We start from the raw sequence: 27,893 nt of genomic DNA, 5'->3' as shown, positions 1-27,893 counted from the left end.
AACATCTAATCACAAATCAGACAGCTTCAGCACAGACACCAGACTGAATCCGAACAACTGTCTTTGAGGTTTGTAATATAAAGTATGGGAATAAATGAAAGGACAAGCAGCATCTCCCTGCATGATGGTTCTTCTGTTGAGAATCAATCCTCTTTCAAAGTGAGAAGGTACCTGGGACGGACAGCCTGAAGGCTTAGAGATTGAGAGATTAGAGCCTAGAGATCAGGACAGCCTCAGCAGAGGAGACAGCCAAAAAGGTGTCCTGAGAGTTCTCTCATTTTTAGGACAGGCACAAAAATACCTTCCTAGAGGATGAAAAAATAAACACACAAATTACAGCTCATTGAAAGAGAGCTGTAGATTTCTCAGCCATTTCACATAAACAATTACTCTCATACATGGCAGCCCATCCTGTATCATGGAGGTGCTATTATATTTCTATTTAAAATACCACAGAATCACAGAACAGGAAGGGCTAGTTCAACCTCCCTGCCAAGGCAGGGTCAAACCTAAAGCATGGAACCTCCTTGAGCAGCCTTCTCCAATGCTCTGCCACCGTTAACATAAAGGCATAAAGGGTTGGTTCTTCCTGATGTTGAGTTTACGGCCAAAACATGTATCTATGATATATACATATATATAGAGAGAGAGAGAGAGGGAGAGAGAGAGAGAGAAAGAGACAGCTCATTTCCACATTCACCTGCATCTTTGCCTCTGGAATGACTGGGGTGCAGGAACCCCTAGGGACCTTGTCCTGGAAGCCAGTTGCAAAGAAACTTCCTCTGAATCAGGAAAAGCTAAGAGGGTTCTCCCTCAAAAACTTAAAAAATGGGGGATAAAAGCAGATACATTTCAGAACAAAAAATTTAGTATCAGTGAGCCAGAGAGATACAGAAACAGGGTCATTCTTTTCCTGTGGCTTTCACACAGGAGCAGCCGCACACTGGCTGCTGAAGACACCTCAGGATGAAAAACGCTGCAGAGAAATGATTGTCTAAGCAAAACTGTTTTACTTTGAATTGATAAAGAGGAAATATAGAATATTATCATGTCATAAGATGAACAGGTGACAAATTCATGCTAAGGGTCATTAACTTCTTCAGCTTGCTCACAACGATTCATTCAAATGCATATATAAGCTAGTAGTCAGACACATTAATAAGCTTAATCATCAGTCTGGAAATGTGGCTGTAAAAATGATTTGTTTTGTATTCATCTACCTGAAGACATAAAATCTTTCTCCTTAAAAAAGATTAAAAAATAAAAAAATTAATAATACAAAAGCCTGTGCTAGAAAAGACTTATTTTTATTGCTTAATACCAGAGAAGACAAATTTTATTCTCATCTGGTAATATAAAACATGATGAGTCAAATGCACTGGTGATTTTAATATAAGTGCAAGTTAAATGCTGGATATATTTAGCTTTAAGTGCTCAGGCAAGCTTAACTCCCTTGGATCTAGAACTCAAGAGAATGTCAAAACACCATTAATTACTTCAATAAAGCGCCAAGAGAGTATTTAGGGGAAGAAACACAGGGAAGGTAATAATAAAAGCTTAACTCCTAAAAGCTTAACTATCTCCTTTAACAAAGCCCAAAACAACTTCCTTATTTCTTTGTGATACAACAGCCATTCTGCTGCTGTTCCTGCACTCACTGAATGCCAAAGGCAGTCCTAGAAAACAAAGCTGCTTGAAAGAAAGAGCTGCAGCCAAAATCCCAGTGTCTATGATTTCCATCCTCAGAGAAGGCATAAGACAGAGCAGGGGAGATGGGTGATTCTCAGCTTCTCTCTGCTGATTCCCAGTCAGGCCGCTCATGACAAGAAAGGTGATACACAGGAGAACAGGCCAACAAGAATGCCAACTCAGACAACACAAGCAAATCCACTAGTCTTTGAGTGCTGATAGTCTCTCAGTCTACTAGAGACCCTAAATGTCCAATTCCCTCCTGCAGATGCAAAACAGAAGTCATATATACATAAAGAGCTCTATGATAGAAAAATCCACATGAAAATTTCATCTTAAAAGTAACTAAATGTGCAAAACTATCCTTCAGAGGTTTTTTCTTAACACTTATACTGGACAAATAGAGCTTTGAATAGTTTCATGGTTTTCAGAAGATGCACTTGTTTTTCTTTTAAATGTATATTTCAAAGCCAATTTTCCTCATCCAACAGCTGAATAAGAAGGATACTGCAATACCTCCAGGACAAAAATGTATTAATTTTGCCAACACACCATTTCTCCCTGGTATTTTCTCAGTATTCCTTTAACTACAAACAGAAATAGTTCAAAGAATTTCATTATGTAGCTTGCATGGCTTCTAAACATTGTTCAGAGTCAGATACTTAAGCATGGTAAAAAGGTAACTTGCTTTTCTGAGGATGTTTTAATATTCTTTCCATCACTCTTCTACCATTAGAGTAAAAGAGAACAAGTCAACAACCTTTGGGGCAATCAGAGACTTTTTTTTCCAAAGTAAACTCTGCCATTATAGAAAAAACCCATTTGTTTACAGGAGCTAAAATCCTCTCCCCACAGCCTATTTAAATATCATCACTGCATGCTGACAGAACTGAAGCACTTGGGGTTACAAGACTTCCTTTTTCACCAGAACTCATGTTATTAAGCTGAAAATCCAAACTGGCCTTACAAACACCACTCATTTTAGCTCTGAATTTCTCACAATCTTATTACAGAAGTAATCTTGGGAGGAATAGTTGAGATTGCAGCACTATTCCCCAAAGCACTGAAATTTTTGTCAGGAGCAATACCTTTCCAAGCCTCTTGAATAGAGGTAAAATACCAATGAAGCACCTCAGAAAAAAAAAAAAAAAAAAGAAAAGAAAATATAACTACTGAAATAACTTCATATTAAAATTCTATATGCATGTAATCAAGAATGACATCTCATGAATAAAAGGCAACATCCTAAATCCTGTAAGAAATCACAATTTATTTCTTCATTGAAATATTTGGTTTGAATTATTTTGTTCAAGAACAAACAGTGGGAGATCTTTTTTCCCTTTGAAGAGGGTAAAATCAATCAGAATGCAAACTCTTTTTTGGGTGGGGGCAGGGAGGAGGGCATGGAGGAAGACATATTCAGGTATTTACAGGCACTAGAAACGAAAAGTAGATGTGTGAATAAACCTGAAGTGTGGTTATTTGAATTTTTCTGCTATAAAAGGCATGAAACACATTTCAGGTTGACAGACACATAGGACAATTTTAAAGGACTGACCTGTTCTCTAAGGAAGGACATCACTATTATGACAGTGTGCAGAAACTTTCTAGACTCTCATTTAGCATATAAAAATGCAGTCAACACTTGAATACTAACTATAACTCTACAGCCTCCCACAGTCCCACAAAATTACTGCTTTTCTTCTCCCCAGACATTTCTCACACTACTGCAGTCCTTTGTGCCCACTGAGAGGCCTGACAGCTTCTAGCGTCACTCCTGCCCTGTCTGCAGTGTCTGCAAAACTGTCTTTTATCCAGAGAGCAAAAAACCTGCCCCATGCTGGGGGTGTGCACCAGCTACCCAGCAGTAAACTCTTAGCAGGTAAAGCCTGAAAGTAGCAGATCTCCAGTACAAAGCAGATGGTGAGCAAAAGAGTGTGGTATGGGTTTTGGTTTGTGGTTTTTTGCTCGTTAGTTTTGTTTTGTTTTTAAAAAGGGCAGTCTTGGGCCAGGTGAAAGCACATTTTGAGCCCTATGGGATGTTTAAGACATCAGTGGATGTCTGAGCTAATGCCTGATGTTACCTAGAAAATACAGCAATGGACCTTGCCAGTATTTTTCACAGGTTACTTTGTTGTATACGGTATAATTTTTCATGAAGTAAGTAATGACAGTCATTGGTGACCATCAGAAATTCACTGGCTTAACTGAAGCCCTGCTCACATTGTAACATCTCACAGAGTCAGCGTCTTTTCTTGTGACTGTAAGACCTGCAGATATACATATTTATGTGTTCTAGAATACACAGCCCAAACCATTTTTTCTTTTCCTGTGCCAGACCTCAACTTAAAAAATTAATGAATCTGTTTAAGTTTTGGTCTATAGACTAAATGGAATCTTAGTACTTGTTTAATTACGGCAAGAAAAGGATTATCAACACTACACTGAAACTTTCTGTACAAAGAGACCATTATTCTTTGTGCTTCATAAACTCACATTTGTCCTCATAACTTATATAGAGTATGGAAGTTTCTACAGAAAATATCCAGAAGTATGGGAAATTCTGTGCTCTGTGAAATACCTGCACTATTTTCATCATTTTACCAAGGAAAGGATCAGAACTAAAAACATGCAAAAGTCATGAAGGCCTTGCTGCATATTAAATTGCCCTTAATCTGACTTATTTCCAAAACTGCGTAATTAATCTGACTTCAGTAAAGTGCTGGGTGAAAAGACTGCACTTGCATTGAGCACCATAAGCAGACTTCAGTCAGATGAAATTCTTGACAGAAACTACTCTTAGAATTAAAAATATTTACTATGGACGATACAATATAATCCATCATTCTCAATATTAGACACTTAAACAGAGAGTTATATCTTGCAAAAGCTAAAGATAATCAAGGATCAGACACAATACAAGGACTTTAAGCAGAAAATTATATCTTCCAGCAAAGTACCATCTAAACCTATTTCCAAAAAGAATTAGTTTGTGGTTGATTCCCAAAACTGTCAAAACTAAAGCACTTAGCAAGTAATTCTTCTTAAAAATTGTTACATTATACTGAAACTTATTTACTGCTTGTTAGAAAACAAAATGTGACTTGCAAAAGTTCTTTCATTATGAAAAGTATTGTTCTCTCTTCTGGGCACCCAAGAAGGGGATTTAGATCAGCCAAAACAGGTAACCCTATAAAGGCATTTTCAAAAGAAAATAAACTCTGTGGAGTTACAATTCACCTGACAAAGAAACTGGTACTGATGAAGTGGTGTAATAATAGACCACTAATCAGTTTGAGTTTGACTTTCAGTTTGACTCACTGCAAAGTTATTTTCTACATCAGTGAATAATTAAAGAAATAAAAAGAAAAAAAATAGAAAAAAAAGCATCATATTTGATCTCTGTAAATCAAAGAAATTGTAACAGTTTGACCAGGCATCTCAAAAGCAAGTCAAGGAGCTCATTAAGTCCCAGCTAACTGACAATAATATCTTTATCATGTAACACACCTCGAGGCAACACGATGTAAATAAAAATCAGGTGAAAGTCTTAACATTTACAAAATTGAACCTTTTAATCACAAAAGGGATGTGAGTGGTTGGCAGCAGTTGCTGGCCTTTCTCTAAATAGTGAAGTTGAAAACAAGATCACAGAAGTCTTCAACATCCTAATGTGAACTTCTTGTTAATGTTCACTACCTAAGTACAAGCTTAGGCATTTAGAGTATGTTAAAAGATTGTGAAAATGAGTTATTCTTCAAAGAAAAATGCATAAAATTCTCATAGCTACATGGACTATGTTTGACAGTGTTAGAGAGTTGGTCTATTATTTTTCACTTTGTTTTTGATTAAGTCAGTCTGCTGGTTGAATGAAGGCTGTTTCTCACTGCTATCACACAAAGGATGGAGACTGGCACTGGTGTGGATGCGCAGGAACCCACACCCCAGCAGAACTGTCTGTTGGGCTGAGATACCAAGATACCAATGGTTTAACAGTTGAAGGGAATGCTCCATTTAGAACAGGCTGGGGAGCAGAAGCTACTGAAATCCAATAAAAAGTTTCTATATGCTGAGAAAGTCACAAGGAGGAGGCTGGCAGACAATACTTCCTACGGTTATACAGAGCACCCTTGTCTGCTTAGCAGCCCTTTAGGAGCAGGATAATTTACTCTTATCATCAACATTGTAAGACATTTTTCTGTTTCCTATTTCCAAAGGACTGGAAGGTATAAAAAACATGGGGGAAAGAGAAAAGTTTTCTGCACAATTTATAACTGTACAGATTTGCTGTTAAGGGCAGCTGTTTCTCAGAGCTGGAAAATATACAGAATTTCATATATCTGATTCTCTGCTAGAAGCATAGGCTGGAATCCAAACTAATCAAAACCTCTATCAAAAATACAATTTTAACATCTGTTTGGACTTTGACTTATCTCACTGCTCCCAGACACTATTGATTATCATTATCTGCAAGTCTCTAGTATTCTAAACAGCAGCAGCAAAGGGAAATGAAAGTGAGCATTTCCATACAAAGACAGATAGAGGCTTCTAGGGCAGAATGAAAACTGCTGGTGCTGACTGAAATCTGAGTCTAACTTCATCCCATCTTTTATAAATAAATTGTCAATAAAAAGGAATAAGATAGAGGCTAAACTAAAATATTATTAAAACTATAATGAGAAATAAGGGATTTCACCAAAGGAGAAAAGGTATTACATTATCAGACACTGGTTGCTGTCTGCACTGCACTTCTTGGCAAGGCTAGGTATGATTGTTTTCTTTTTCTTTGCAACAGACTTCTCCTCATACCTTTGGTCTATTATGTGCTTGACTGGACCACAGGAACAGGATATGAAAACCGTTGTTGGTAGCAACTCTGCTGGAGTACATAATGAAAGTTTTTGCTTTAGCAAAGTAACCTCACCCTTGCCTCAGAAAACTAAAATCTGCAGAAAGCTAGAACCCCAAACAAGGGTATAGCCTTGAAGCCTTTCCCTTTCCATTCCTTCCAGCTTGAAGTACATAGGTGCTTCATATATCTGCTCCTGAGGAAGTAGATTTTCATTTCTTCCCATCCTCCAATAATTACATGAATCCAGGGTAACTGTGTACTTCGGAGACCTGCACGGGGGATTTTACAACCTTCAGTGCTCGAAAGCACGAAGAGCAAGAGAAGCACCTTCTCTTAATCCCACTGAGTCATCTTTGAACACATCAGGGTGGTCAATCTTTCTCCCTTCTTACCCCAACAAGATTATTTTCTCTTTAATTTGCAAGTAAAAAATAAGAAAAGAAAATCATTCCATGTTTGTCATTCTACCATGTGAGAAGACAAAAATGAGCCACTGGTATGTTTCAGTCTCTCCATAGAAGAATTTAAGACAGAAAGTTGTTGATATTTGCCAAACAGTTTTGGTCCATCAAATTTTATACAGACATGAACCAAAACAAAGAAGCCTTCAAGTATACAGATACAATAACCTAGTGGATGTATCATCAAAACCACTTCTAGACTAAGTGAACAATTTTCTTGTTTAATTGTTCAAAGTCCTACAAGTCACACTTTTTTTGTGCTCTTCTAGTGCAGACTAACAGCAGATTTTGAGCACCCACAGCAATGCACAAAGCAAGACTTAGCAATCACCAGGCAGAAGAGAGGAATCCATATAGAGTTTCTACTATAATTAACAAGGATCTACTTGGTGAAAAATAGTGCTTTTTCATGTTTTCAGACATTGGAACAGGTCGCCCAGAAGGTTTGCACGGTCTGTCTCCATTCTGAGAAATTTTAAGACCTGCCTGGTAAAGCCCTCAGTAACCTAGTCTGTCCTCACAGCTGACCCTGCTTTGAGCAGGAAGGTGGACTGAATGACCTCCTGAGGACTTACCCAAACTGAACTATCTCATGCCTCTATGTTCTGTTGTATATAAAACCCTCCCAAAAATAAGCAGAATTATCCCCCCAGATTTCAATGCTTCTTCATCTTATTACCAACCCTCATATCACAGAGGCTGACTTAGTGATTTACATCAATGTGAATTTAAAGGCAAAAGGAAAAAGAGGGGACAAACGGAAAAAAAGAAGGAATACTTTCCACTTCTTTTAATTCAAAACACTGCTCATAATTTGATGCAGCATTGAATATTACACTTTCTCATTATGGAAGTTGGTCTGTGACACTGAGAAGTGTTAAATACTGCAGATGTTTCGATCATGTAACAGTTACATGACTTCATGCCACACTAATCCATATAATTTGTTCCTATATTAAGATGGCCTGTAACTACAGACCAGCCTTCAGCATAATACATGAAAAACATTTTATCTGTAATCTGGTTGACTATTTTACAGACAGTGTAAGAAGTTGTGTGATCTCAGTTTAAATACTTCATCTATGCTGCTTGGTTGTGAGACTTACATAAATACCTTCTTTCTCTTCAGGTTTTCCCTCCTTAAGTAACTGCTAATTTACACTTCCATCACTATGAAGACTGGTTAATAAAATATTTTTACATACCAATTATATTACTGATTAGTGAGAGTAATTAGTGAGTAATTTACAGGAAACATCACTTATCCAACAAAACAACAATGCAGAAATATGAAAATTAGTTTTGTAGAGGATGTTTGAAATGAAGCACATTTAGTTCCAACAAGTGAACCTTCGAGACACTGGATGTCCAATAGAATCCTGAATCACCTGCCATCTATTTACAGCAGAAAATTTCTTTTTGATGAACACATATGCTCAGAAATGTATGTGCATGCATATGTAATTGTCAGAGGGTACGGAGGTGTACAGACCATGGAACATTCCTCAGGATCACTCAAATCACATGAGCTGTGACACTGTAAAAAGGAGATCCCTGTAGCATAAGTACCATATACTCTGTACAGGCTTTATCCAAGTGCTTAGCAGCAATCAAATCATGCAAAGATTCCTTGCTGAGCAGCCTCATCTCCTTGGACTGCAGAAATGTACCTAAAATTGAAGGATTCTACAGACAGGGAGGAACACTAGACGTGCAGGCAGAAGGGAGATATTCTGGACACAACAAAACCAAATGACATCAATACTTACTTGGCAGGCATTATAAATCAACTGGTGTTCCAATTTTTTGATCCCTAGAATCTGCTGAAACATTTCATAAAGCTGTTCCTTGCTCAGAATCAGCTCTGATACAGCACTTATGGCCATTCTATTTGGCTGTTTGCAGAAGTCCTCTTCTCCCCTGTATATGGCATCATATTTGGCTAGCCAAGAACTTAACACTGTCTCTTTGCTTAATCCATCAATTTCCGGCAGACTTCGGACTCTCTTTTCTATGTTTTTCTTAAAAACATCTCTAAAGTCACTTGCAGAACATCCTCCACTGTGGACCATTCTTGCAACCCGGTCACTCTTGAGAAATACCTTTTAAAGTAAAACAAGAGAAAAAAAAAACAAACAGAAAAAGTTAGGCTTGGACATAAATACAAAACAATCCCTGTATAAGGGAATACAAGCTAGTATTTTGCTTCTGTGCAAGACAGCTTAATATGAAAGAGTTATACTGGCCAAGTTTGCTACGTTTTACATAAAGAAACAAGTGACCATGTTTAAACTAAATTTTTGCACTGAATAAGTACTTAAACTAAGTAGTTTTACATGTATTTATGCATAAATCTACAAAAGCTAGACTAGAATGAACTTCGAATTACCAGCAGCTAATTTAAAATTCACCCACAATGAGACAGAAATCCAGGAGGAAAAAAAGAAAAAAAAAAACCAAAACCCAAAAAACTAAAGAAACACCACAATCAATATTAACAATTGAGAGGATAGACTCAAAGACACAGAGCTGTTTTTACTATTGTAGGTACAATACTGGAGACACAATATGGGATTCTCTGTGTAAAATCATCAAAGGCCAACATAAAAAAACTCCTCCCAACTACTCATACTCTTAAGATATGACAAAGCAAATTACAGCAAACCAATTAAATCAGCTGCAGCATTCTGTGAAAACTTTCCAGTGTTCAAGAATGGTTGTATTAATCTCTTCATTTAGAAGGGCCTTGGCAAGGTCGATCTTTCCAGACACTGTATGTGGCCTGCATCTAGCTAATTTCTAGTACCAAGTCTCATGAAACTGTTCCTCTACAAGATGCAACCAACAAAAAGCTGATGATGCAGCACAATCAGCTGTGTAAACAATGGATGTGTGCCTTGGGCAGGATTAAACTCCATCACGCCATTGAAAGGATAACTCAGGGAGAACCACGTGGCTTTCTGCAGCAGAGGGAGATGAATCAAGGCCCTCCACCCTGCACAGCTCAGCTGCTGGGGGCTGCTTGGGTGCCACCCAACATCCCAAACACAGCCGAAATGCAAGGCACAGATGAGAAACCACAAAGTTGAAACAGAACCACCACTCTTCTGACTGTCTGCTCTCTTCAGTCAGATGTATGAACTGGGAATTATGCATGCATTTTCAGACAGTCATTATAGTCACCACGAGCTATGAACTCACGTATGATTTTGTGAGTGGAGATGATAGCACAGTAGAGCTCTGACTCCAGGTATTGTCTCGTGTTAGAAGACAGTGCACCTAACAACCAACCTAAAACACTTCTGTGCTTCATTTGTAAAATACAGAAAAGTGGAGTAGGAGAGGAGGTAAAAAGCTGAGCAGAGGAGTACACAGATGCAAGCAGACCAAGAAAAATTAATTCTAAAATTTTTAGCGCTAGTCAATGCACGTTTTCGTGCAGCATACTTTAAAATTCAGTTACTTAAAAAAATATATTTTTCAACAGATATCCTAATTGATATTGTACTGAAATGCTGCAGATTAAGCACAGAAGTATTTACCCAAAGAGATTATTTAAAAAAACCCCATCAGCAATATATGCTAATCACATATTATGCTTTATCTGTACCACAATACATTTCCTTTTATGGAAACATAAGTATCTAAGGTTAAATTCTTACCCATAGAGGGACCTGACATAGTTACTGTCAGTTAATGCTTACATTAATTTCCTCAAAAGGCTACACAAATATTGAATCTCATTTCAAAGCAAATAATAGTTAGAAATTCCATTCAGCAGTAAAATTTATCAACACAAACAGGTGCAAGGATATTAAGTCTTTCCTTGTTTTAACAGTCTGCAATTACAAATGATTCATCCCTCTAACAGCTTCACTGGTAAAAAAGATTACTTCAAACTTATTTCAGCTACTTTGCACTGTTCATAAACAATATTTAATCTTCCATCACATTAGCTTGCATACCCAACGAGAAAAAGCAGATGCAGAAGACAGTGAGAAATTAGGAGTATTTATAGACTCTTCTCACCCAAAATCTCATATTCTTGCAAGATTACACAACTCGATGTATTGCTATTGTAACTGGATCGGTCTTATTAAAAAAAACCCACAAACCCACCAAAAAACCCAACCCCAAACCTGCAAAATACACACCGTAAAAACATAGCATATCATTCACCTTCATCATCTTCTTTCAGTCTTATTATTTCAAATTATCATTCCTGAATGAAAGGGCTGAAAAGCTGCTAGCACTTTCTTTGATTTATGAACCATACTAATTCAGAATTTATTTGTGATTCTGAAGCTGATTTTCCAAGAGACTGCAGGAAAAACCCATTCCACTTTTTACCCAAGGAAGGGAAGCCCTATTGTAACACTTGGTGCTCGTAATATTCACAGAATAATGGCATGTTCATGTTGGACAAAGCAACAGGTATGTGCAAAAAGAAAATACAATCTGCATGTGCCCTTAACCCTAAAATGTTCCTTTCTGATGTGTTTTGGGTCACAAACTGTACTTTTTAAAATTTTTTAAAAGTATTCCAAGGTAATTCTTTTTCAAGATACAGTGGCTATAGAAGGAAGAGATAAACCCAAAGTGTGAATAACAGACTATGAAAAACATGGTTTGTTCTGCAAAGGAATCCTCTGGATCTAAAGCTCTTATTGTACTACTCCTATTTGAGTGGAAATGTACCTTTTTTTTTCCTGGGGGGAAAAAAAAACATTAACATAATCTTTAAAATGAAATAATTGCATTCAAGATAATGAAAAAGCAATACATTTTAACAAAACTATTCCATATGCAAGACTTTGTCTGCAACAGAAAACCGTAAGAGAATAGAAATTCTTTTAGGAATGTATCAAATGTGTCACAAATTTTAAACACTAAGATGTATTTGTCTCTTTAATCCTGTTCCTGAAATACATATGGTACACTCCATGTTGAATGTAAAATCCTTTACTTCAGTTAGACTTCTTGAGATTAATCTCCTTGGTTTCAGAGCTTTCAAAGATTATATGAGCAGCACAATCATTCCCATGAGGGAAAACATTTTTATTGATATTTATCTTTAAAGCAAAATACTAATTAAGTACATCCACTAAATCTCTGGTTCTTACTCCCTTTATTCCTGTACTTCAATTGATCATTAGACTTAGTTCTAATTAAATGACTATTCGAAAATGTACAATGTTAAAATGTTATCTCAAGTGTCTCAGCACTACGGGGGAACTGAAGAGGAAAAATATTAAGAGGTTTGAATGTAATATATAAAATAGCAGAAAAAGTTATTGTGGGGACAAAGAAATCTAATTCTGCATGGAACTAGACTTGGCAGATAAGCCATGATCTTTTGGAAATCCTCACATTATTTAGAAATAATTTGATAAGACTCAAAGTTATAATGAAGCATTTCCTGTTACTACCAACGTTTTCCAGATTTCCTCAAAGACATCCTGGATTGACGCTGTTGTCAGTCAGCATTTGAACTTTTAGTATCATTACTGGTTTATTGAATCCACAAATCAACATCAACTGTCTGTGTTACCCACTGCTAACAAATTATCAAACACTAAAAAGGAATGCTCTATTAACAAATAAAATGCATTCTGGAGAAAACAGATAGTTTTGATGGGCCATATATATCTACTTTGAGGAACTTTTTCAATTCAAGTTTTTTAGAGTCCTTCTAAATACTTTTGGACTGAACCACACCTTCAGTTTCTGATGGATAAAGTTCAACTCACTCAAAGGTGAGATAACATGTTTAAAAAAAACCCCAATAACAATTTTAATCTACTGAAGCACTGTTTAAATTCACTTTTTACCAATCATTACATATATGCAACTTCATCTGCTGCAAATGCTAATAAAAAAGCTTAATTCAAATAGTCTTTAGCACTAGATAGTTACATTAAAAGTACGGTTTTGCTTAAAGATGAAAAATCATTATCGAGTAGTGCCTACAACTTGAGAAAATGTTGGAAATATTATGAAAAGAACTGATTTTCACTTCTAGAACATACCCCTTAAATAACTTTTCTACTTATTGGACATCATACCAAATTTAACTAATTATATAATCAGGCAACACAAGCATGATTATCTTATTCTCCACTGTAAAGCTTAGGAAAAAAAAATTCAAGCAAATGCAGTAGGGCAGGTGGACTACAAGGATGATTTCTCAACCTCTGACAAGAAACCTTCTTGCTCATCTGACCTCTGTACACCTTCTAGTACTGCAACAGCACCAGTGTTCTCCTCCTCTTTAAGCAATACAGCACTTGGGAGTTTCATCTGCCACAAGAGCCGCTAGAGACTTTTCTTTATTTTTGATGGTCACTTCTGTTCTTGTAGCTTGGAGGAGATCACATTTACACTTTATACACATCCTATGTCTTAACAGTCAGGGCTCAATGCATCATCTTTCATGGAAAATATGATGGCAGCTCAAAATGCACACTACACGTCTCTGGGACAGCAAACTTGTAGACATACTAGACAGCATCTGAATCAGCTTATTACCTTTCTTTACAATACATATTTCAACCTCCATAACAGCTTTTTCCATTTCTGTTAAATTCTGGCATTCTGGATGCAAACTCTTAGGTTCCCTGCACACTCCAGCACAGTAATAGGTGTGTGACAGGTGCACTCAGCCATATGATCAAACCAGCAGTACTTTGGTACAGGCTCCAAAGGAGGTCATGGCCTGGGCCACAGCTTGGCCAGGAGCTCCTCTAGGTCCCATCTCTTCTCTGAAAACCCACAAAGGAGCAGAGTGACCCAAGTGACCACTGGTGCATATGACCTTGGAACACTGATCAAGCGACTCACAAGTGAATAGTGGGTGGCTTTTCCAAGACTTGTTTATCAAGGAACCAAGAAGGCTGTGGGTACAAGAAATCTCATGCATACCTCTCCCATTGCATGTAATTTCACTAAAAGCCAGTCACTGTGTTCCATATACAGGACAGATGAAATGAGTTTTCTTTGAGCTCTACCACCTAAACAGCCTGGCTGCATAGGGGTGATCTTCCCTTGAGCCTCTCAAGGCTGAGACCCTTTACCAATGGCAGATCTTTGGTAAGCAACCCATATTGTGTGTAATCTTTTAGTATGGTAACTTTGACTTGTGCCTTGGTAGCTTTACTTGTGCCTCTGTAGTTTTCAATCACTGCTTAAACAACTGCGCCACATAGTAACAGAGTGAGCACTGACACTGAACCTTGTTAACTCACACTGCCACAACATCATATTAAAAATGCTTCAGCTGGTACCATTCACAAGGCTTCTTTAAGAAATCTAAATCACCCATTCATGACAAAGTGGAATGAGTAAAAAACACATCTCTTGCACAAAGTGACGGCCTCTAAATAACAGGTCACCCAGGAGTTCTGGTACCTTCCTCCTTCTATTACTATGATTACTTGCACGCCGTTCTGAATTAAGCATAAATCAATCTTTTCTTCCAGACTACCAACCACAGCTGTAACAGGAATCTCTGCACTGATGCAGACCATAGGAAATGCTTCATTACCTACACTTGAGCATTCATAAATGATTGCAACAACTGCTGCACATTATTTTGCCTGTTGAAGTACATATGTCCTTCTAATTAGGACTATGCAGGTCTCTGTTGGCCTCCTGAAGCTTGCTAAGGAGCTGCAAGCACTACAGTGTGGCCACTGCGCTAGCACCACCAATCCAAACACATTCTTTAATGGTGATGTTCTTGCAAAGACTCCACCAGAGGCTGACACAACTGTAAATGTATTGCTGCATGAGGGCCAAACACTGCCCTCCTATACCAGCACAATGACTGATGAACCAGAGTTACCTACCTAGATCTCCAATGAGCTCATTCAGGACAATGTACTGCAACTGATGTTTGGGGCATCCTTAACCACACTAATGTTAAAACTTTTCATATCACTTAGAGAAAAGACTGTCATATAAGGCCTAAAGATACTACTCTTTGGAGATTTTTTTCAGAAGAACCCTATCAACCAGAAACAGATACACAGCTATGGAGGGCAACATTTTGTTCTTATGGAATTGTTTTTGTTTTAAAGGAAATTTCTTCTCCTTTAAGCTTACCAGAAGCAAAGCTGAAACTATATAACAATTAATGGCAACTATGTCATATCAGAAATTGTCAATTAAAATAAAAAAATAAAAATGAACGGAAGTACCTCTTTGATAAAGACTGAACAAGGGCTAAAAGGACTTCAATGGAAGTCCAAGGAACATTCAAGTCCGTGAATGCTTTTCAGGTTTCTAATATACTTTTCTGATGTGTTCTGTACTCAAGCTCCTGCTGTGCTTTGTACAATTACCAGAACTCTTAAGTTTATGACATACAGAATAATTTTTTTTAAAGAGAGCAATAAACTGAGCGCTACAATTTCTGCAAAAGACAATAATTCTGTTCTTGCAAGCTAGAAGGAATTGAAATAAGTTTCTTATTTAAAAATTGGATGTGACATGCATCATCATGTTGTGCTAGAAGCATTACTTGAGGCAAAACAAAGCAGAGGACAGTTACTGTGTAATATTAAATAGCCCCTTTGCAGCTACTGCAGCAGCTCTTCAAAGCCTTTCATACCACAGCTCATTAGCAACGCTTGTCACTGTCAACAGGACCAGCTGACACACCCCTCAGTAGTTCTACTCTAGACTGAAACCACACAATGCACCACACCAAGAGCTGGGGCTAGTTTGATGAAGGAGCAAAACTTTCTGACAGTTTGGAGAACAGCTTCCACAACTACACATTTTAAGAACAAAGGCTTATTCCTAGTAGCAATTAATGTATATCATGACCAGCGCTGTCTGCTGCTATACCCTGGAGCTGCTGACAAAAATATTGTTTCAGATATGATGTTCTCACTGCACTTATAAAATACAACACTAAAAAAACACACCAAAAATTATTAGGCTGATGCTTAGATTAGTTCAACTAAGCCCATTACAAGAACAAGATCATTCTGGGTCAAAAGTAAATAGCTAATGTAGTAGCATCATCCGTCTAAGAGTAATATTAATTATTTTTATGCTACTTGAATAAAATTACTGCATTGGCTACTGAAATAGCATTTATATTGAAAAAGACATTAATAGTTATCAGTGCATTTTAATAGCTACTTCTAATAACTTTTGAACATGAGCGGAAATTGAGCTAGTTAGTGAGATTTGCCCAGTATTTTGAAATCAGAAGCACTTTTCACAATTTTAGAAAAAAAACTAAATTACATCTTCTTCTTCCCTTGTTCTCTTTCATACCTGAGAAATATCCTCCAGGCACTATTTTGATTTTTTTACAATGAAATTATCAGACTTAAAGGGTCGTACTTTTCAATCTATGTAAGTCTTCAGAACAGAGTCCTCACCTTCAGGTAAAAGCAAAAGATTGATATTTTAAGAAATCACACTTATAAACTCTGACTACTCTATTTCAGAATTTCCATCATTATTTTGTTAATGAAAGGTTACTTCTCTTAGAAGTATACTACATCATATAGTTTTCCCTAATTTTGGGTGGGGTGGGAAATCTGAAATAAAAAAAAATCTTTAATTTTGGCTAACAGTGAGGTTGTGTTTTTTTGTTTGTTTTTAAAACCTCTTTAGAGCATCACATTACACAAAGGTGAAAAAAGGAAACAAAATTTAAAGTAATAAACCACCATCATCATCCAAAGAGCCATAATAATTTTTTTCCTTTTTTTTTTTTTTTTAAATATATCTACTACCCTTCCTGAGCATATTAAGCTATGATTTCTTCTTATTAAGATTAACGGTTCAGAAACCACGACAAGTTGAAATCTTCAGGTGATTTACTTTACTTTCTTCAGCTCTTTTGGGCACTACAGCTGCGCACTGGACATCTACCCCAGCTTAGCAACCAGCTATCTGTAAGAAAAACTACCAAAACTCAAACTCTTGAAAATTAAAATGTGTGCTACTGCTCCAGGGTTACATGCTGGTAAGCGTACTACACAACACTGTGCGCTGGGATTTGTTCTTTGGCAGCTTTTTCAAAATGCACAAGCAATTGCCGGTGTCTACTCAAATTGCTGTTCCTGATGGCTACACATTTCACAAACTCGTGTACTGCAATGTTCATGCTTTGGGCATAAGAACAAACAGAGGTATAGGGACAATCCATAAAAAACCACAAAACTGTTTCACCCAGAAGCAGTGTTTTCTCCTCGATTCATTTATTAAAGTTAACCAGCTACCCTGTTGGAACAAGCATGTTTATCCTCCTTTCACAGCTGACAACAGCAACAATAGTTTTTGCACCCTAGTGAGACATAGTATATAGATTGCTGCCTACATGAGAATGGGTGTGGATTACTTTTGCTATGCCTCCACCTGGACTAGGCATTGTGATCTTCACTTTAACCATACTGTTTCCCCTTTGACCAAGCCCCATTGCTCAGGCTGAAGCATGCTGGGGGACTTTGTGCCTCATGGTACTGGCCTTCAGGTGGTACCAAGATTCTGGGGAAGTTGTTCTCCAGATATCACCAGGATATATTCCCTCCTGAGTGAATTTGCTCACACAGGCAATGAAATGTTCACATAATTTTAGATCTCTGCAGGCTGATCCGCAGCCACATATTCAACTCTAGCAGCCACAAAGATGCAAATCTTCCCCAAAGATGATGCCTGAAAACGCTCTTGCTAGACCCTGCATGGGGGTAATTACAAGCAAACAATTACCAAAATGACTTTTCATCTTTCAGTTGTCTATGCCAGGGAGAAATTAGCTGATAAATAGGTAAAACAACAGCAGAAATAGATCTGTATATTTTAAAATGTTGTGATGCTTGGTTTGTTGAAACATAAGGAGTAGCCAGCTGTTAAAAGAAATCTTTATAATTCTGTGTCCAGTAATGGCATGGGAAATCTGATATGCTGCTTAGGAGAAAACACTGTTCCCTCTGCGTATCGCTTTTCTCCTTGCTAGGATATTGTACGAATGCTGTAGGCAATGCCATGAGGTCTGAAATCACACCTAAATGGCCAACTCACCATTCCTATTTAATTGTGGAAACAATGCTTATGTCACTGGAGACTGAGCAGCTTCCATACAGGCATAGGCTTTTCTATCCATTAACTCTCTCCTGATAAAAAAGCTCTATTATCCCTGTAGATGTTTCTCAAGACCATTAGATAGAGGAGGAAGAACAGACCACACACAGTGGATCTAGAATAAATCATGAAGTTCAATAGTTCCACAGCAGAAATGGTACTTCAGCTGTTATCCTGCCCAGGGGAAGATGTTAATTAGCATCATAGCAAGAAAAACCCAACTCCATGCTAGACGTGAGATGTTCTAAACGTCTTTTTAATATATTGACTGATACAGACCATAAGCACAAGGAGAAATATATTTTATACTGAGCAACACACAATCCCAAAGGGAGGGAGTAGAGTTTTATGCTTTGACGAACACATTTGTTTGCTTGCAAGTTAAATGCAGGGCTTGTCTTGTCACCAAGTCAGATAAGTTACCAGAACTTGTTCTTCTGCTATTTTCCCAATTTACTCAAGAATTGGCAATCAAAGCAGACATGATACTGCTACAGCAGAGAAATACAAAGCAGAGGTTTTCCTTGTCCACGTAAGGAATTTCTTCCTCCACTGTGTAGGGTTTCAACGTGCTCACTGTCTTTGGTTATATGCATCACCATCTACCTGGAAAAGAAGTAATTTGCAAAGCCTCTTTTTGCCGAAGTGCATTTTCTTGGTTGGTAAAGTGAAATTTAATGAAAGCATTAGGAGCTGATCAGCACACTGTTCCAGAGTTTCTTTCCTCTTTATAAGAGAGCTAACAGCTTGCTCTCCAGTAAGCTGATCCTGCCTGACCAGAACTCCTCCCTTTGGTGACCAATGGAAAGTTCCAGGTGATGAGAATTTCAAAGGGTCTACTTTAGATAGCATAAGCCTGAAAGAGGCTGTTAAATTGAATGTGTAATACAGCATGCCTTGGCAATGTCACTGTAAAAAGGCTTACTCTCACTTCACTATTGGTCCCTATTTTCCAGCAGAAAGTGTAGGTGTCCAACATAAGGAAGGTGTCCAACCCTGACTATGAGGGAAGAAGATGAAGGACAACAAAAGCAGATAAAAAAAACAAAGCAGAAAGAAAAAAACAAAGATTGAAAAAAAAACCAGACTTCAAAAAGGAAACCTATTTACACAGAAATAATGGGGATCAAACAGAGCCTTGCTAAAAAGGATCAGGGAAAAAAAAAATTACTTAGCATTTTTATCTATTTCACAATCAACAGATGATGACTAGTTTACACATAACTACCTCTGGTACCTGCAAACTTGAGAAAAAACACACCTCCTCAAAATCAGTAACTCACATTTTCATTTGCCTTGCTAAAAAACTCCTCAATTCTCCAGCTTTTTGGTGTTTACTCAGTGCTGTACAGAACACAATAAGCCCCAGCACTTTATCTCTTATCGTAGTGCTACCTCTTAGGATGCAATCTTACTAAATATAAAATCCAATTTCTTGCATTAACTTTGAAAAAAATTGAAGTAAATGGGCAAGTACAATAAGGAAGGGGGAAAATAGTCCTTCATTTCTCTAAATTTTCCTCTGGAGTCACTTGTGGTTCTAGTTTTTATTCCACTTGACTGAAAGTGGAAGTTATGTAAGTGACAGTTTTCATCACTGGTATTACACTGGGTTTCTTTTGTCAGAGATGGAAAGAATTAGTTATTTCACTTCCCTATTACCATTAATGTGCTTTTGCACTAACCATTTTCACCTGAGTATAGATTAACAGCTTTTAGTTCAAATGAGCATACTACTATATCTCTATTTTTAAACATAGTACCAGGCACTCTGTAGACAGACCAGGTCTGCTGAGATCCTTTCAGTCCCTATCACCCACCACCATCCTAAATACCTTCATGCAAAGTGAGAACACTGTTTCAGAACAATTTTTTTACTGATCAATGCCACTTTTTCATTTCCAATTTATATATTCTGCCACTGCAGCTGAATGCTCAAAAAGGACATGAGCAAATAGAAATTGGGCTGAAGCCACCTGAAATGGTGTCTCATAACATTATTTTTTTTCTGTTTTAGCAACTGAAAAAGTGCCAGCAAACTGACAACTTAAGCAAATAACCTGCCACTTTCTTCCCCTGTCATAATTAGTTTTAGTGGCTTATTTTTTTGGCAGAATAGAAAGGGCACTGTTGAGTGGGGAGAAAGGTTAAAGCACTGACTTCACTCTGTGGCCTACGGAAACTGGAAAAGAACTGACACATCATGACTACTGCAGAACTTGAGTAGTCACTGGAAAACAAAGACAAGAATAGAACCTCTTAAGCCTTTGAAGGCTTATTGATGATGTCCTATCTATCAATATGCCACCTTTCTCCTACTGTGATCCCCAGGATTTAAGGCAACAACAGACACATGGGAAAATGCAGCCACTTTGCATCTAAGAAAACACTTCTTTTGCAACCTGTGAAAGGTGACATAGTTTTAACAGTATTCTTGAGAATTAGATGCAGTGTGCAGAAGTGACAGCACAAAAGATCTATGACCAAGAACCACAGCTGTGGACCTCCCATTCCAAACCAAACAGAAAAGGCTGCTTGCACCTGTTGCCTCCTGCATGACCCAACAGCTGCTAGGATAGTTCACCACCACTGTTTAAAAATAATTCCAACATTACTAAAATAAGGGAAGTAAGAAAAAATAGGCTGAACAGGAGAAAATAAGGTAACAACTGCCACAGGTAACTAAAACTGCATGACTGGAGATAAGTAAATAAAAAGACTCAAACTAGAAGATTAAAGGAGTACAAACCATCCTACAATCCATGTTTAGCTGTGCAATTCACCCATTTTAGACCCCATTCCATATGCTGGGCCATGCTACACCCCTCCAGAGGACAACCCGGAGTTCCTGAATGCAGGCTCTGCTTTGAAGCACTCCCTAGAGTTGAAGCACTCTCTTGCCACAATGAGGACAGAGAAGCTTGCAAAGATTATTGTCCAGACTGTCACAAAACATCCCAAGGCAAGTGGCATAAATACCTTCCAGGAGTTCTAAATTGCCACAACAGAAGACTTTGAATCATTTGGGGAGAAACAGGATGGAACAAACCAGCTGAGTTTAATTGCAAGCTGATGTGATAGATAGTACTAGTTTTGTGATGCGAATGTATCTGGTGCCACAAAAATTTCTTCCTTGCTTCTCCCAAAAGACAATCTGTACTTCAAAGTGTTTCTGTTTTAAGAGGAAGATAAGAACAATGGAATATGAGTGCAGATGCAGGCAGGGACAATGCATCATGAAAATGGGAGTGCTTGGGGAATTGTTATATCTTTGCACTTAGAATGCATTATTATTTGTGTGGATGTTTCTCAACAGCAATACCATCTCATCACTCATTAGAATGCATTTCTATTCTGGAAAGTTATAAAGGATATTCAGATCTGGCAGACACTAAGCCATTGGCATGTATGATTTAGCTGCTAACTGTAGTCTTACAAATATTTTTATTCCAATACCACTTTCTTTAAAAGTCAACCTTCATCATAAATATATTCCCTCTCTCCCCTTTTATTAAGTGTAATCTTTGTGTATCAAAAAACAACAATACATTTTCCTTGATTAATTTTTTGCACGGGTGATCAATTCATGGTGTCGGCAGGAATGTTATAATACACAAAAAAGCTTCAAAATGTATTCTAAATCTTAAATCCTTCCTTAGATTTAATAATCACCCAGCTGGCTGCACTTCAGACAGAAATGCTTCAATGGGAAGATTAATGAACAGTTGGTCTGCAGTTTAATCCCTCTAGATTTCAGCATGCAGAATGCAAACTTTTACAAGCTGGACTATTTTTATGCATTCCAATTATATGTCAAGGTCCAAATAGCTTTTATGGTAACTTTGAGGCTTCTTAGTCATAGTTTTCTCTCTCTTTAGAGTACTTAAGTTTTAGAAAATATTAATTCACTACACTTCAACATTCTCTAGACCATTCTAAAGATTACTTTTCAATATATCAAGTCAGAAACACCTTCAATTGCTTATTTATTTATTTTATACAATCGTCAGCTATTTTGCCTTGCTAGCAGTATATTCTATGGCAAAGATTTAACTGATCAAAAAATTTAAGACACAAAAAGTGAACAGTTAACTTCTTTACAGCCACTCTCTACAGCCACACCAGCCAGCTATAGCCTCTACCTCCTACAGGAACAACTGCTGCCTGTCAAGCTCCAGCTGCCCCTGACCTCCATGGTGTCCATACTGCTCAGGCAAGGCCTCAAGTCCGAAAGAATGGTAAGCTGAGGTAAGAAAATTTTCACCCAGGCTGGGATGATGGGGAAGACATTGTCCATATGCCTTTATCCTCCTCCCTCAGAATTTCCACAACCATGCCTTTCCTTTTCTGTGTTTCCAGAGGGAGGTGCTGATAATAGCAGAACAACCCATGAAACTTCTTTTGTAGCTAATGGGGCAGCCCGAAATTATTACAGTCAGAGGAACCTCTTTCCTAGAGATAACTATAGTTGTGTATGAAGGGACAAAACCTAGTTATCTATCTAGTGTAATTCAAGATCCTGCAGAGTTCTGTTGGACAGTTACACACAGAAGCAAGAAAAAAAAAATCTTCACAGAGCTCTTGTAATTGAGGGCCCCTCCAAAAAAAACCCCCAAAGCCCGGAACTTTTTTGCTTCACAACTCCTAGCAACAAGTACAGTGTGGAGAACTGAGGATGGAAAAAGAAGTAAAAACCAACACCACCATGATGTTGAAAGGTTCTCCTTCTCCAGTTTGTTCCCAGTCTGGTTTCAAATTCAGCCTAACAAGGCTTCACCTCCTTTCTATTTTCTCCAATTATGGGCACCAATTTCAATAAACTAGAAAGGTACAGGAATGTATGCTTATTGTTTAGCTTTGTCTCTCAAGTAAGAGTAGCACCTACATTCCAAAATGTTTTCAAGCTAATCCAGTGAAGAACTTTGGCAAGAAATGCAAATGGTTTACAAATCAAATGTAATAAGCAAACAAACATTACCCTCCTGCTGTAAAAACAGTTCTGCTTACACCAAGATAAAGCTTAAGTTATTTGGTTATTGTGACTAGCCTATTAGTCATAATGCATCATAATGCATTTTTATTGCCCAGAGAGAAGACCACATATCTCTTGTCACCCATAAGGTTAAATCCTGACCACTGCAAAGCCAAAGTCTGATTGCAGATTCTTCTAATTTTAGTCTTTGTACTGTTATTCCACTCAATTTCTAGTCATAATTCCACTAATGCATAAGATTTTTCATTTTTATTACAGCTTCTTTTAGACTATTCTCAAAACATATTTCCCACTTACTTATCTAATAAACAGACTTACACTGATCTAAGTAGTTTTTATAAAAAAGTAACTCAATTTTGTGTCAGGCTATTTGGAAACATTTGCACTATTCATCTGCCAACTTCTGAAACACATTACTCATACCAAGAGCCTTCTGTCATCTTCTAACACAGATTTTCTAATTTGATGGTCCAAAGAGCCCAGAATAATCCCTCAAGGCTTTTTATTTTAATCATAAATTTTATGACAGCCAGAAACAACCTCCTTATCATGGTCACTTCTACAAATGATAGAACTTTTCAACACACTTATTACTACAGACAGGCTAATTTACTGTAGAATTTGCATATTTATCATGATCACTATTTAAATACTAAAAAAAATTCAGTTACAATAGAAGCAGTATTAGAATGTATTTAGAATGTATTAATTATGTATTTAGAATTTGTATTGGGGTGTTGTTTCAGAATTCATGGCTCCATTCAGTGAAATAATTCAGATTATCTCACCTTCACACTAGGAACTGAGCCCATAAAACATGAAACAGGCAAAAGGCTAGAGAATTCGAACATGTCAGAGGTAAAGACTAAGAAAAGGCAAAGAACTATAACAAGAAACACACTATTGGAAGGTAAGGCTAATACTTGCTGCAGTCACAAAGTCAGTACGCAGCTGCCCAACAAGACAAAAAAAGTGAATATTCCAACTGCGAAGCCCGGCACATTGGAGCAAAGCTGGGCAGCAGCTGTGCCATGTCCCAGAGCACGTGCTTGTGCAGCAGCCACAGCTAGGAAGATGCACACACCTAGGAGAAGCATGCAAGCTGCAGCAAATACAAGAATGCTGCCTTGGCACTACCTGGAGCTGCCCTCGTTCTCACCCAGCATCTCCAATTGGTTTTGGCAGGCACTTCTTCACATGTTGACAGAGCCAAGCTCAACATCTCAAGATACATATTTTGGCAGATTGCATTTGGAATCTGTCTGCATTAAATTATACCATTAAACTATACCAGGCACAGAGAGCAAGGTTCATCTTCAGCCATGTAGTCCAGAAGCAATTAGAGCTGCAATGCCATCAAGTAAGAAACTGGCAGTGAAACCGTCATGGCAGTGAAACCATCATAGAGGCAGTTCATAAACACATTGTCAAAAGGCAGGAAAACTTCACTGTCACACTCAGCCTTTGATTGTTTGGGATGCAAAGAACAACTGACATCAAGAATGAAACAGCCACTGCTAGACTTGAATAAACCCTAAATTAAAAAAAAAAGCAGTTATGTCTCAATGCCAGCAACAGAAATAAATTTACACTGGAATTTGACCGGATTTAAGCTTTACTTCGAAAAAAGATCCATGCCAGCTTTCCAGCAAGACTTCCCTGTACTTAATTAAAAGCAAGATTCGACCTTTTTAACAGCTGTCTTTATCTATGCCATTTTAGTTAAGCTTTGTCCCATCTTCAGTCTAAACAGAACACATAAGAAAATACCAGTATTTCCAGATGCTAAGGTTATATTTTAAAAATATTTTTAAAAAAGAAACAGTAATCTAGGAGGAGGAAACTTTGAATATCAAGAATTTAGATCCATTGGGTAATCCAGATAAACAGTCCTTGAACTCAAAACTTAATCTCCTGTGCATCAGCCCTTCAAGGTTTCTACAGTTTAGTTTTCTAGTCAAGAAACTTTCAGTGGCTTCCCAGCCCCCATGAAGTAATCTTCCTCTATAGCCCTCTATAGCCCCCAGTAACACTGGGTATGCTCCCTGCTGAAATATTCCTAGGAGGTCTTTCATCCTGGAAGACACAGCTTCCCCTCATCCAAGGTCTGCCCTGACTCCATGTGCAGCACCCACCGAAACATGGCCTGGGTCTCTTTCTCATGGCTACCCAGAGATACTCAGAGGTAACACTAAACTCAGCAAAGGCATGAAACTGGATGCACTTTTTTCCATCAAAAACACCATTTACGAACAGTGCCCATTTTTGAACATTATGCCCATGCAGTTAACAGGTAAGGAAGTCATAAGGTGAGAAAAAAAGGAAGTTTTGTTGTATATTGTCATTATATAGCATGGTTCCAGCCCAAAAGTAACGTAGGAACCCTAATTTGCTAGCACTTTCTGGATATTATGCTACATTTCATTTAGTGGTTTTTGTTTGGTTGGTTTTAGTTTTAAGAGTAAACCTGAGGCTGGGTTTTCACTCCACAGCTTTACTTAGAGAAGAGAAATTGAATGACTGGAGACAGCTTCAAAATAACCCATAATACCATAGAGACTTTATCTAAATGCTACATAAGCAATATAAACTTCTGACTCCAACACAGTCATAGAGATCAATGTCATCAATCTAAAACCCAACAGAACTGTTATTGACTTCCTCATCTTTCTAGATAACATCTTCTGATATTTCAGTTGAGAACAGAAGACAGTAATTCAGTTTTTCTCATATTATCTAGTTAAGAACACTGGGAACAGTGTCAGAAAAAAGTTACATTTTCTGATTTGTGCAAATAGGAGTAGGAAAGAAATGTACCACAGATGTGTATCCCAAGCACACAAAGGTGACTTCTCTCCTGACTTATCCTGTTTTACTCCTGAAGGTGTTTAATTGGGTACACTTCACTTTGTGTTTTTATGTAAGAATTATGAGCAACACACTACATGAAGAAAATACTTTTAAAGCTTCTTCATATGTCACAACAGAATCATGATTATCTGTATCTAAAAGCGAAAAAGTATGGAGAGGGCTTGAACGGGGGCAGCATTATCTTTTATTAAAAAAGAAAATTGCTATCTGTGGACAAAGTTTTAATCTGCTACAGGATTCTGGAAAAAAGGTGAAAAAGCATTGTCCAATTATTTTCCATATAACCATTAAACTTAAGGTTCTTTCATTGATGAAATTCGAATTATTGTGTGTGTGTGCATTAACACCAGCTCTGTCACCTAAATACTGACATCTAACAACCAGTAATATTATAATTCAATTTTCCCTGCAAATTATTAAAATGCTATGAAAAAGAAGTAGTCTTGAGCAGAAATGCTTATGACAGTCTGAGACTGGCAGCCACCAAAAGGCAGCCAATACCTCTTGCCCAAGTTCCTCATCAAGTGTTCAGTGGCTATCTGGCAGCTGACTCAAATCTGCTGATTATCTCAATTCCATGAATCAGTCATATAAATCAAGGAGCTGATCCAGCTGAAAGTTAACAAAAAATGGATAATTGAAATAACCTGCTCCATCTCTCTGTGAGTTGACAGACCTGTCTCACAGCTTGGCTATGCAGTGGGGACAGCGAGATGGGGGGGAGAGAAATCTTCCCACTGGCAGTTTTCACTAAGGTCGCTTTAAATGAATTCTCAAACTGCTATATTTGAGAGCATTTACAAACACATCCTAAAAACCATTTCACTCTTTCCATTTATTTAAACCATCAATTATTTAAGTACTTGTGGCATGCAGACATCAGAAGCCCTTTATAATGCAACAAGCTGGGAAAACTCAGGGACAGACCTCAGAAGGACCCTGCAGCTCTGACAGCAGGAATTTACCATGCAGCAGAAGTTCCAGGCCTGGGTGCCTCCACATGCTAAAAGCATTGTACTAGGAGGTTTGGCACAACATTACAGGGTTCACAGATGTCTAAACACAGACAAAGGGATGATATCTAAAGCTCTTATTTCTCTTCAGAGCTCCAGTGTCAAGCATCAAGCTCTCTGACCTAACATGCCTCACAGTCCTGGAGAGAAATGGTCAAATAATTTCACTGAGACACAGGCAAGAAGCCACTTCCTTCAAAATGTGAGGTAATGGAGGTTGGGAGAATGAAAACTGTATCTCCTGTTTTTGAAAGAATGAATTCTGTATCAATGAGGAGACTGACTTTCCTCAGTCAAGGAGACTTCTCCATCTTCCTAATAGAGCTGAGACATGGGAAGTTGGCTCTCTGGATTAATGATATTACAAAATTCACCTGGGAGGAAGCAGTATTTATTCTTATTCCCTCCTCTTAGGCATGGTAATCTGTTTTAACAAGCAACAAATTAATCTAAAATACATAAACACGAGCATGAACAAATCACTGGAGAGAAGCCCCAGAGAAGATAAAATGCCAGTAGAGTAGACAGAAAAATAGATAAAAGCTCTGGAGAAGCTATTGCTATTACAGTTCCTAAAGTCAGAAACTGCTCACAATCTTAATATGACTTTGTTTACATCTTTAGAAAATAAATATTTAACCTTCTGAGCAAGGAATCTGACTCAGTTACCATATGTGAAGTCTGATAAGGGAAACCTAGCTTATATTTAACTAGTATAGCTAGGCCGTAGCTATTCTGATCTTAAAGGTTCCAAGCAACCATCTCATATGAAGGTCTACCTAAAGAGTTAATGACTGTCAAATTAATTACTGTGATACTATTTTTTCCTTGCATTAACAAGACATATAGCTAAAACTGTGTCTCCTTTTGCCAGACTAAAACTGGTTTAATAGCAGTTTTAGGTATCAGTT

At 37.6% G+C, this 27,893-nt stretch overlaps 1 protein-coding gene across 5 annotated transcripts in view; it reads right to left on the bottom strand.

The window, feature by feature from the left end:
- Nucleotides 1-27,893, bottom strand: part of CADPS2 (calcium dependent secretion activator 2) — a 292,353-nt gene that overhangs the window by 185,510 nt on the left and 78,950 nt on the right. For all 5 annotated transcript variants that reach the window (XM_068996437.1, XM_068996444.1, XM_068996463.1 and 2 more), the window contains exon 3: nucleotides 8,772-9,104. In XM_068996437.1, the coding sequence (XP_068852538.1) occupies nucleotides 8,772-9,104 (333 nt within the window). The remainder of the gene's footprint in view (nucleotides 1-8,771; nucleotides 9,105-27,893) is intronic.

The sequence above is a fragment of the Aphelocoma coerulescens genome, chromosome 1A (genome assembly GCF_041296385.1).
Source record: "Aphelocoma coerulescens isolate FSJ_1873_10779 chromosome 1A, UR_Acoe_1.0, whole genome shotgun sequence".
NCBI classification, from domain to species: domain Eukaryota; kingdom Metazoa; phylum Chordata; class Aves; order Passeriformes; family Corvidae; genus Aphelocoma; species Aphelocoma coerulescens.
This window is presented reverse-complemented; position numbering and strand designations above follow the sequence as displayed.